The 12,865-nt window shown below is 33.4% G+C and overlaps 1 protein-coding gene across 18 annotated transcripts in view; it reads left to right on the top strand.

Moving 5' to 3' along the window:
- The window catches only part of CHD9 (chromodomain helicase DNA binding protein 9), a 219,550-nt gene that overhangs the window by 168,145 nt on the left and 38,540 nt on the right, over positions 1-12,865 (top strand). For all 18 annotated transcript variants that reach the window (XM_043898458.1, XM_043898464.1, XM_043898467.1 and 15 more), the window contains 5 exons: positions 505-700; positions 2,040-2,207; positions 2,891-3,070; positions 7,686-7,796; positions 12,580-12,776. In XM_043898458.1, the coding sequence (XP_043754393.1) occupies positions 505-700; positions 2,040-2,207; positions 2,891-3,070; positions 7,686-7,796; positions 12,580-12,776 (852 nt within the window). The remainder of the gene's footprint in view (positions 1-504; positions 701-2,039; positions 2,208-2,890; positions 3,071-7,685; positions 7,797-12,579; positions 12,777-12,865) is intronic.

Here is a 12,865-nt window from a genome sequence, read left to right on the forward strand (position 1 = left end):
ATTGGTGCATGCATGCTGAGTTACTTCAGTCCTGCCAACTCTGTGACCCTATGGACTGTAGCTCACAAGGGTCCTCTGTCCATGGGATCCTCCAGGCAAGAATACTGAAGTGGGTTGCCATGCCCTTCTCCAGGGGATCTTACTGACCCAGGGATCAGATCCATGTCTCTTAACGTCTCCTGCATTGGCAGGCAGCTTCTTTACCTCTAGCAACACCTGGGAAGCCCAGTGAGATCAGTAAAGTATATTAATTGTAAAGCTTTTTACCTATACATCCAGTAATGCAGAGATTTTGTTAACTTTATATCATTTTGTGTTTCCTGTTTAGCACAAACACCGAGAATTATAAAAGCATAGAAACTAGTTGGGGTAATATCACTTCTTAATTTGGTAGTAAACATTAATGTTGCAGCAAAATTGATAGCTATATGTCTGTCAACTTGATAGAATGCCTTTATTTTCATTATATTCATCTATCTAAATTTATTGCATTACACTTGATAGATATTTATATGAGCGAATTGATGGAAGAGTCAGAGGGAATCTTCGACAAGCTGCTATAGATCGATTTAGTAAACCTGATTCAGATCGATTTGTCTTTCTTCTGTGTACCCGAGCTGGTGGGTTGGGCATCAACTTAACTGCAGCTGATACATGTATAATTTTTGATTCTGATTGGAATCCTCAAAATGACCTTCAGGTAAACAAATTCCCTGGCTAAGAGAATTTTTTAAAATTTCCATGGCTATCTTTGATAATCCACCTGTTTTATTTTTATTTGGACAATTAACATGTATGTTTCCCTAAGAAATATTAGTGCCAAATAAAATAGATTAAATTATTTTAATTTAATGACAGTAAAATATAATAAAATATGCTTATTTATTTATTATACTTATTTATACTTATTACATTACATATCTTCTACCTCCTTGAGTGTAATATTGTTTAAATTATATCATATATATTTGTGAAATGCTTAGAATAAGTTTAAGAATAACTTATTTTACTTCTTTAAAAATAAGTGGTTACTTATTCTGATTTCATCTTTTTAATCATCACATAATGTAGTATGCATAGAATTGAGACATAATTGAATTTGCTTTTTGTGAAATGCTAGAGAAAATTAATGTATGCATTTAAATTAAGACTACTTGAACTTCCTAAAAGCATGGGAATATTAATTAGTGGTTATAATGAGTCAGAGTTTACAGAAAATGTGTTTCTAGGAAGGATACTAGACGAGATCAAAGTATTAGAGAAATTCTTCTTTTATTGTTCATAGTAGTCTCAGTATTACTGTATTGATATTATTCTTGAGAATATACCTGACTTAATAAACAGTGTTTAACCTTTCATTTGTATAATCTAGTTCAAAATTTATCGGAGTTTAAGTTCAGTAGGAATTTGAGATAATATATGAAGCTCTTATGTAATCTCTGCTGTCTTTACTTTCAAAATGTTTACATATTAGATAATTTGTTCTTTGCATGTTTAAGTAAAATTTGAGCCTCCAGAGTTATTCACCTTAAGTTTTTAGCCTTCTCAGAATTACCCAGCTTAACTAAAATATATTGAAAGGATTGTTGATAATGTAGCAGAGAGAAAAAAACTAGAAATTTAGGGTTAAAGTTTAAGTTTAAAGCCAGCGGCTAAAAAAATTTGTTCATAGAATTTATGTTCCTGTCTAGAATTGTATTGATGACACTCTCTTTAAGAAATAGTATTACTTCATGGATTTATGTTCTCAACATAGTAAGTTTAAATTTTAACTCATTGCTGATTGTGATATTTCTTCATGGATTCATATTCTTTGAACTATACATTTAAATTTTATTTTATTGCTGATTTTGGAATCATTTCTCATTTTAGTAAGCTCTGCCTTCACTTCCAGAGAAAGATTATATGCAATTCAGTAGCAGGAGTGTCTAAAATATTCTTACACATATTTTTATATCCCATCAAGATTGCTTAATGTGTAATGCCTTTTATGCTATTTTATAAAATAAATTGAATCTGTAACATTTCATTTTTTACAGGCCCAAGCTCGTTGTCACAGAATTGGTCAGAATAAAGCAGTTAAAGTCTACCGACTAGTGACTCGTAACTCATATGAAAGAGAGATGTTTGACCGAGCCAGTCTGAAACTGGGTCTAGATAAGGCTGTGTTACAGAGCATGAGTGGAAGAGAAAGTAATGTTGGTGGTGTATGTATATTTTCTTCTTTACTTGGAGTTTTCCTGTTTTTGTTTACATTTAATTTAAACCCCAGATAGCATATTATTTAATTTTGATCCATATTGAACACTAAGTAGATATTTTTATATAAGGAGGAATTTCAGAATAGAACTGTATTTATTAGTTAACAGTTTTGGAATCTGTTCTGTCTATATAGCTCCAGTAGTTGTGAATCCTAAGAGTAGGACTCACTACTCTCAAAAGTAGAAATTCTTTCTTTTTCGAGATGTTTGTATTATGTTTTCCCAAATTTTTTCTATAAAAAAGTTTTCAAATTGGTTTTTTTAGGGCTAAACTACTACTGTTGGCTTTGTCTTGTTATAAATGATGTTTTTGGCATTTTTCCCCTCAAAATCTTTTTTATACCTTATGATTATAACAACTATTTGAATCCTAGTACTAAAAAGAACCTTGAGCGATTACCTGCCCCAGAGGCTTTGTTTTAACTGAAGTTATCATGGGCAAATGGCATATCTTAGTTTAAAGATAGTAAAGAGTCAACAACTTCAATATGTTCTTCAGAGAATTCTCTCGGTACTCCCCGAGCCCAAAATGCAATTTAAACATGACTTCTGTGATTTTAGTGTTCTTTATGTATACTTTCTCATTTTACGAACTTTACAGAATTATCACCAAAATTTTTTCTCTTTAGATTCAACAGCTTTCCAAAAAGGAAATAGAAGATCTGCTTCGAAGAGGTGCTTATGGTGCCATTATGGAAGAAGAAGATGAAGGCTCTAAATTCTGTGAAGAAGATATTGATCAGATTTTACTACGTCGTACAAAAACCATTACAATTGAGTCGGAAGGACGTGGGTCAACATTTGCCAAGGTAACAGTGAGTGGTATTTTATAAATATACCTGTAGTATTCTCTCCTAAAAAAATTTAACTGTCTCTTACTCTACTATTATTTGAGGAGCACCTATTTAATGTCTAAATAAATAGAATTACTCAAAAGAAGTAGGTAATATATTATTTTCCTTCATTTTTATCTGCTGTCTCATATCAAATTTCACATGTACTGTTATGCTAGTGAAATGGATGGAGTAGGGGTTAATAACTAGAAATGGTTCTAAGTATTAATCAGAGTAGAACACTTGAAGTTAAATTAAGAAATGAAAGAACATACATGTGAAAGTTAGAGCAAAATATAAGTAACATAGCGTAGGAGGTTAAATCATTTTACATTAACTTGTAATAATTTAGAGTACTTAAAGGAGAGAAAGGATTTCTAATTTCATTTTAAGTGTTTAAATCAAGTTTAGGGAGAGTAGGATGAAGTTTGCTTATTGAAAAGAAATATTAATTATTTTAGCATTGCTATTTGGGGAAAAGATTTTAAAAATATACTAGCTGCCTTTATGCCGACCCTCTTCTCTTCTTCCCTCCCCCACCTCCCTGCTTGTAAACGTATATCTTGTGTTCATCTAAAGACTTTTTTATTGCAGTATTCTGTCCCACCTGTAGTGATTCATACAGATTTCTCCTTCACACTTTATTTCCTTTCTGCATTTTCTTCCTTTGTCCCCTCTCCACTTCCAGCCCAGAAGTCTTTGTACATCTTTATGGAGAGCAGTGTAGTATGGCAAGTAGTCTAGGTGTTGCACCACAAGTAATGATATCAGTCTTCATGTGAAAATGTTCCTCTTGCATTCAGTAAGCATACTAATGTAATCATGTCAGGTGCTTTACTAAGTGGTGGGAATACTAAGATTAAAGGATTCTAGTCACTGAAAAAGAATAAAAGAAAGTATTTGGGAGAACAGCAAATCAAGAAAGTCTTTGCAGAGGAAATACGTTTAAGCTGACTCTGGAAGGAAGTTTGAATTTAGTTTTGTTACAAAAAGAGAAAGCCACATAAAGGAACTACATGTTGCTAAACTACAAGGAAGATTTCAAGAACTATGGTGCCAGGTGTGTATGGGTGTGCAGAGTAAATCAAAATGGAGATCAAATTAAGATTAGGGAGATTGGACCTAAATTGTGAAAAGCTCAAAAAAATTCCATTTTGAGGTATTTGAACTTGATTGTGAGGCAGTTGAAAAGTTTTTAAATCTCTTCAAGCAGAAAATGGACATGTCTGATTTAGAAATTTAACTCTAGCAGCAGTGTAGAGAATGAGATTGAAATGTGAAAGACTGAAAGTGTAGAGGCCAGATAAGAGCATTCTGTAAGCTGTGTCGATGGGCTAACCAGAGCAGTGGAGACCCATCTGAATCAACAAGAATTGATACGCAGTTAGAAATTTGTGGAAGGAGGTGTCAAAGATAACTTTAATGTAAATTTCTAGCCCAATTTCTGGTATTATTAAGTAAAACAGAGAATGCAGAAGAAGGAAGTTCATATGGAGAAAATAAAATATTGGAGCTGCTATATTTGTGACATTTATAGGGCATCCAAGTGGAGATATCCAGAAGAGTTGCCTAGGTTACAGATACAGATTTGGGAGTCAGAGAAAAAAGCAGAAGAAAGTAGTATTGTGGAAACAAATACTGTAGAAGTATAAGGTTAAGAACTAAAACTAGTCATGATTAGTTAGATATACCCTGGGTCTAGCTTCTTTCCTGGGAAATGTTGTTTCCTTTGTGTTCCTTACTCAAGTTGTCAACACACTATGTACAGATATTTTCCCCCTCTTGCCTGAAATTATCTGAAATTTAGTTAATTTAACCAAAACGTATTAGTCATAGAAATCACCTTTGTTGGTTAAACTAAGCATAGGGATATTCTCCTTAATTATTTTTTAATTAGTGAAGGCGTATCTTCATTTACAGTGTTAATTATAATAATCATGGAAAGTCAGAACAGCAAGACTTGAATTCTTGCTCATAAGCTTAGTGACCCTGGACAGTTAACATTGATGAGTTTTTCTTGTCCTGAAAGAGGAGAACATAATCATCATGCTCGACCTTTTCCTTCTTTACTATAAAGTGCTCTGTGAGTTTTATTTTCCTCAGATATCTAATCATAACCAGCTGTACTCTAAGAATGTGAAATACTTAAGCACTTAAGTATCTATTTTAAACCTTCAGACCAGATAGTAATTGTTGCGTTTGAAAAAAAGAGCCTACTGAAGAAGTAACACTACAGTAGCTGAAGAGGTACCTCATAAGCCTGTACTTAAAATTTTTTCATTTCCATAATTGTGTGGAAATGCCACTGTATGATGGGCATTTGGCATAGTAGAATATGGCACTACTCTATGTAGTGGCACCAAAGGAATTAAGTTGGTACTCTTTTTGGCTTTTCCCTGGAATTTCCAGAACTTCAGTTGCTCAGTTGTTTTCAGTGGTTTTATGTAACTGTAATTACAATATGTGTTTCTTTGCATTACCAAAGAGTTTTTGATAAGAAGTTCCATATGTGGAGCAGGTTTCCCTGATGGCTCAGACGCTAAAGAATCTGCCTGCAATGCAGGAGGCTTGGGTTCAATCCCTGGTTTGGGAAGATCCCCTAGAGAAGGGAATGGCTACCCACTCTAGTATTCTTGCCTGGAGAATCCCATGAACAGAGGAGCCTGGTGGGCCACAGTCCATGGTGTCGCAAAGAGTCGGACACAACTGAGCGACTGACACTTTCACTTTCTTCACTGCATATATGGAGCAGCGTGCATAATAAGACTAACCAGACTTAGTTAAATATAGTAAACACTTTTGGGGGGGTGTGGGGGGCTGGGATCTTAGTTCTTCAACCAGAGATTGAACCCACTTCTTCAGCAATAAAAGTGCAATGTCCTAACCACAGGGCTGCCTGGGAATTTCCAACACTAATTCCTTAATACCATCCATCAGTTTTTCAGTGTTAAAACTTTCAGTTATCTTGAATTTCATAAATGGCTTGTTTACTTGTAGTAGTTTTATTACCTATGTGTAATTTTCTACATTTTAAAGTTCAACTGAGATGCAAATGGAGATTTTTATCATTTGATTATCCCTCAGATAATTTGCCATTATCCTGCAGGCATTCACTAATTATATTCTCCTTTGAAAATCATTTTATGTGACTATATTTTTTCATTTATTTTCATAGAGGTTTTGTTGTTCAGTTGCTAAGTTGTGTCCAATTCTTTGCAACCCCATGGACTGTAGCCTGCCAGGCTTTCCTGTCCTTTACTATCTCCCAAAGTTTGCTCAAACTCAAGTGCGTTGATTTGGTGATGCCATCCAAGCATCTCGTTCTCTGTTGTCCCCTTCTCCTCCTGCCCTCAATCTTTCCCAGTGTCACGGTCTTTTCCAGTGAGTCAGCTCTTCGCTTCAGGTGGCCAAAGTATTGGAGCTTCATCTTCACCCTCAGTCCTTCCAATTGAATATTCAGGGTTGATTTCTTTTAAGATTAACTGGTTTGCTCTCACTGCTTTCCAAGGGATTCTCAAGAATCTTCTCCAACACCACAGGTCAAAAGCATCAATTCTTCGGCATTCAGCCTTCTTTATGATCCTGTTCTCACATCTGTACATGACTGACTACTGGAAAAACCATAGCTTTGACTATATAACCTTTGTCGGCAAAGTGATGTCTCCGCTTCTTAATACACTGTCTAGGTTTGTCATAGCTTTTCTTTCAAGGAGCAACCTTCTTTTAATTTTGTGGCTGCAGTCATCCTACACAGTGATTTTGAAGGATGAAAATAAAATCTGCCACTGTTTAGGCTCTTTTCTTAAAGTATTATACATCTTTACTGCATATTTCATTTTTATAAAGAGCACTGTGATGACTTTTCTTTGAAGCAGCATTTGTATTTTTAGGAACTTAAGTTGCAGATAATGGTTATTCATGAATCGCAGTGTTGAACTATAATGTCTAAAGTTTGGTTTAGTTTAAAGATTTTATATAATTTCTATAATATTTAAGAAAATAAGTCATTTTTGTTTTTTTATTCCTCTGTAATTTCTTAATTTTTGCAGTGCTTATGCAGTATTTTTGTTGTTAGGAAAAGAGTTTTTAAAAGAAAAATAGGCAGTGACTCATTTTTCTTTATTTCTCATCTTCTGTATTGCATTTTTAAGCAGATGTATCTACTTAAAAATGGGATGGAAATAAAGTAGGAGAATACCAGAAAATGAACTGTATAGGGCAAATAGGTTTAAAATTCTTGTAACCTAATTTCTTTATATTCGTGTAGTATTTTTAAAAATTAGTTCTGTAACATGTGGTTTTTTTTGACCAAAAAGATTTGATCCCAGCTTACCCAAAGTTAAATAACTGTTTTAACTTTGCTCCTAAAACCCCAGCCTCTGTTGGTGTTGAGCTTTTTGCCATAAGCAGATGCTGTCTGTGTTTCACGTCATTGCAGTTTGGAACATCCTTTGAGTGTGCATGTTATGTCTGTGCTGAATTCAAATTCTGTCCACAGTAAATATGAGGAGATAAGATTTTAGATACACTTTAATAGATTTTTCCTCTAAGCTTCAAAAGATTTTTGAAAAATTACCATTATGTATTTCAGGCAAGTTTTGTGGCATCTGGAAACCGAACAGATATTTCATTAGACGATCCCAACTTCTGGCAAAAATGGGCGAAAAAGGCAGAAATAGATATAGATGCCATCAGTGGTAGAGTAAGTATTTCCGTCCCTTAAAAAAAAGTTACCTTTGATATATTTTATTATTATAATATTTTAAGGTGTTCAGCTATGTACTTACTGAAATTTATCTGCATAAATAAATTGATACAAGGCAGTTAAATGATAACATATTGAACCAGGCACTGCTTCGATTTAATTCTTCAAATACCTGATATGATAGGTTGTAATACAGGGAGAGTTAAATTTTGGACGTTATTTATGTCTTAAAATTATAATGTGCTTTTAAGTTTTCTAATTGTCTTCAAATAATGGATTACTTTTATTTCACTCTTTAACTTTCATTTTGCTTTTTTGGTGTCAGATCTTATTAATGATGATCTAGTCAACTATAAAAAGAGAAAAAAGCAATCAAAAAAGGGGCATTTTCAAATTCTGACAACTGAAAAAATTTAAAATCCAGTTCTACTTATGTACATGAATCTATTATGCTTAATAAGTATTATGAAATTTAAAGAAATAAGAAAGTTGCTTTTTAAACTTAAAACCCTTTGGAGTTAAGAAAGGGCTAAAAAGCTAACACAGAATTCATGGAACTGATAATAATATAACTGTTCACTTTGAAAGACACCTGTCTAATAATTTATAGGAATCAATGTTTGTAAGTCTTACCTTCTGTCAAAATAACTGTTAAATGGTTTAAAGAAATTTATATTAAGCATTGATGCATGGGATCCATTTTAATCGATAGCCTTTTAAAATGTAAAACTTTACAATGAAGAATAATGCGACTACCAAATAATCATTACTGTATAATAGGTTTTGGAAATATGTATAACTATGTGTGAAGCATTATAAATAAGTAAATTCGAAAAGAGATGTTTATTAAAATATTACTGTTTGCATGTTGGCATGTTTATATGCCTGAAAAGTCAATGGAATCTGCAAACCACTATAAAATTAATGAATTAGTGAATTAACAGGATAGAGGATAAATAATGACATTTAGCCTTCTTAAATATCAGTACTACCAGAAGTAGAAAAATTATGGAAGAGGAAATCTACTTCATAGTAGAAAAAAAGATTAGAACACTTATGGGTATACCAGCTGGTCATGTATGATTTTAATAAAGTGAATTACCAAACTTAATTGTAAGATTTGTCAATTAGAAAAACTGTACATTTTAAACATTTTAAACTTGAGTTTATAAACATAGAAATGCAACCCCATCAAAAATATTAACAATTTATTCATCCAACCAAACAAAATCTAAAAATTCCCCTGAAATAATAAATATTCAAGAATACTAAATCAACTCTTAGGAATCTGACTCAGCAATAATCACAGATGTTTAATGATAATGTGGTACATTGATGTACATCGCTTGCATTGTTCATTTTAGAAAAAAATTATATATAATCAGTACTTTTATATTATCTAATGCAGTAAGTAGAAATCATCACGTAAGTACCTACATACTCACTTAGAGCTCTGAAACAGGATGTTTTAGTCACTAAGTCATGTCCAACTCTTTGCAACCCCATGGACTATAGTCCACCAGGCCCCTCTCTCCGTGGGACTTCCCAGGCAAGAATACTGGAGTAGGTGGCCATTTCAGTCTCCATGGGATCGTCCCCACCCAGGGATCAAGCCCACGTCTCATGCATTGCAGGTGGATTCTTTACCACTGAGCCACCTGGGAGGCCCCCTAAGATAAGATAGTTAACTTTAAAGAGTCAGAGAAAAACAGTACTTACAGTGTGATCTTGGTTTATGATTTTTCAAAAGTATATAATGGTAATAACACAGACACTTGTATATTTGTGCTGGCTCCAGCTAGAGCATACTATAAGCTAAGTACCTTTCTTATGCTATGACTAAAATGAATGAGACAGATGAACCACTGCTTTAATAGAGCTTATAAGTTCTGGTGGGTATATAAACAAATATATAAGGTAATTTCTGAGACCAAAGAAAATAAAATCGTAAGATGGTAGAGAGTACATGAAGGAGTGGAGATAGCATTAGGGGACTAGCATTAGTGGAGATAGCATTAGGGGACTCTGAGGGGGACACCTGTCCTGAGACTTGACTGATGAGAACAAGGCAGCAATGTAAAGACATGAGAAATAAAATGGCAAGGTAGAGGGAATAGCAGTGAGCCATTGGTTGAAACAAGTTTAGTGTGTTCCAGAAATAGAAATGGCTTTGTGTCAGAACACAGGGAGGTGTTGAGAGTGGTGACAGCTTAGGTCAGGGATGATAGATACGGCTCAGATCAACAGTACCTTATAGATAATCTTATGGAGTTAAGGATTTTATAAATAAATTTGTATAAGCATATAGATGGCTCCATGGTAAAGAACTTGCCCTCCAGTGTAGGAGACACAGGTCAAGGGTTAGGGTTAGGGTCAGAAAGATCCTCTGAAGAAGGAAATGGCAACCCACTACAGTATTCTTGCCTGGGAAATCCCATGGACTGAGGAGTCTGGTGGGCTACAGTTCACGGGCTTGCAAAGAGTTGGACATGACTTAGTGACTAAACAACAACATAGTCATTTAACACTTGTGCAGTTATGTTTTCTGATTTATACACTGTTTAAAATTTTTTATATTTTCCAGCAAGAAGTATCATCAAGACAGATGGGTATATATGTTTAAAATGTAAAAGTATATTAACATATAATAAAGGAACTAAGATATTGAAAGAAGTATATAGAGAGCAAAGAATAGACTAAGAACAGGAGAAAATCAATTTATAGGATGTAAATAAATAGCATTAGAGGAAAAGGAATTATGTAATAATCATGATTAGAATATTCAGTTAGCATTGGGGAAGTATTTTAATAATATGCTCTATACCAAGTAAACTCCAATTTGTGGTAAGTGTATTTTTCAAATAAAACATGAAAAATAGGAAATCTGATTTCTATTTTATCAAATATTTGATGGGAAAACATTCTGAATTAGAAATCACAAAGGAAATAATTGGCATATTCAAATATATGACAAAAAACTATGTAATGGAAAAAGGTGCTATCTGACTGGTGACTGTAACAGAAGTATATATGAAAGTATTTTTATTATATAAAAGTTGATGTATTATAGCTGATTCATGTTATACAGCAGATACTAACACAACATTGTAAAGCAGTTTAAAAAAAAGCTAATGTAAATTGATCACAGGTATAAATAAATCAAAATCTTTACAGATTATGGGCAAAAAAATACTTGAAAATTTACCTGAGAAAATAAAACTAAGGTTTTTTTCTCTGGGGGGGGTGGTGACCAGGGAAAGGAACGACTCTTTGGTTTGTTCTTAATTTTTATTGAAGTATAGTTGGTTTACAGTGTTGTTTCAGTTTTGTGTGCACAGCAAGGTGTTTCCATTATAAATACATAAATTTTTTTTTCAGATTCTTTTCCCTTACAGGTTATTACAAAATATTGAGTATAATTCTCTGTGTTATACACTAGGTCCTTGTCAGCTTTTTTTTATGTAGAAGATGCCAGTTAATAAATGTAGAAGAAATAAGAGAAATGAAAATCTCAATTAATCCACCCTATTGATGAATTCTAAAATTAGTTTAAAATATAAAGAGAAGCTAAACTTATATATAACTTTCGAAATATTTATTAATTACAAAAGGAAAACTAGTAAGTTTGCAGTGGAAGAACTTAATAGAGAGGGTTGGTGTCATGAGTAATGACATACTAGCATTCTATAGCCCATTAAATTCAGTGCCCTGTGTGCATACTCACTGTGGGATAGCAGAGCCTGCCTGGCCCGCTTCCCCCTACACTTTACCCTCTCCTGCTCTGGGACTTAAACATCGAATGCCTTTTCAGGTCCACTGCTCTTTTCATCACTTAGAATGTCATCTCTTCCTTGGATGCCTGGCAAACTACTTCTTAGAGATCTCTTTCAAGAATCACTACTTTGTAAATCATTCTGACTTTTTTGTACCTGTCTTGTATCATAACGTATTGTATCCTGAAAAGCATTTGTTTACACATTAGTCTGATCTTCAAGACTATCAATTTCTCCTGAGCAGAAAACTGTCTTAGTCACAGCTACGCCTGCAGCCCATAACATAGTGCCTAACTTAGAGAAATTGCTCAATAAAGGTAAAAGTTTGTCAACTTAGGTTGTTTCGAATGAATTAAAGTGCACTGAACCTAGTGAGGTTCACACACCTACTACCTTGCTTGTTGTATATTCTGTTCCCTTCGTTCGCTCAGTCGTGTCTGACTCTCTGCAGCCCCATGGACTGCAGCGCGAGTATTAGTATGAGTCATTTGGAAAGCACTGAAACGTGATTCCAGATCCATGAAAACAAAGTATACCCTTTAACCAATATTTCTATTTCTGGATATTTCACTTCTTTGGACTTTAGGATAAAGTACGAAGATTCACTTTAGCATTGTATCTTTTAAAAATTGAAGACAATCTAAATTAAATTATGGTTTAATTAGGTAAAGAAAATAATTATGATGCTTAAATTCAGTTTAAAATATAGTTTATGATTGTTGTAGAAGCACAAATAATAATTTACAGATTAATAATAAAGTCATTTACCAAATTCTTTTTATCCTATGATTGTAATATGAATTTATGAGAAATGGTAATGAGGATTTTAAAGAAATATTAAAAATTCTAAGTTGATTTAGTAGGTCAGTGGAATTGTTAGTAATTTATTTCTTCTGGCTTTATATAATTATTTTGTTGTTTGTATAGCTTGAGAGGTAAAAATGAAAAATACTGTCATAAACAAAATAGTAAAAGGACCTTCAAGTAATAGCTATTAAATTTTACAGAACAGCTTGGTTATTGACACTCCAAGAATTAGGAAGCAAACAAGACCCTTCAGTGCCACAAAAGATGAGTTAGCTGAATTATCTGAACCCGAAAGTGAAGGAGATGAAAAGCCCAAACTTCGGAGACCCTGTGAGCGTTCGAATGGCTATGGAAGAACTGAATGCTTTAGAGTAGAGAAAAATCTGCTAGTTTATGGGTAAAATATTATTTTTAATGTTTACTGTTAGTTGTCTGGTATATAAATTATAGGAAACATATACTATATTTTACTATACTTTTTGTCTT

Source organism: Cervus elaphus, chromosome 4 (genome assembly GCF_910594005.1).
Source record: "Cervus elaphus chromosome 4, mCerEla1.1, whole genome shotgun sequence".
In the NCBI taxonomy this organism is placed as follows: Eukaryota; Metazoa; Chordata; class Mammalia; order Artiodactyla; family Cervidae; genus Cervus; species Cervus elaphus.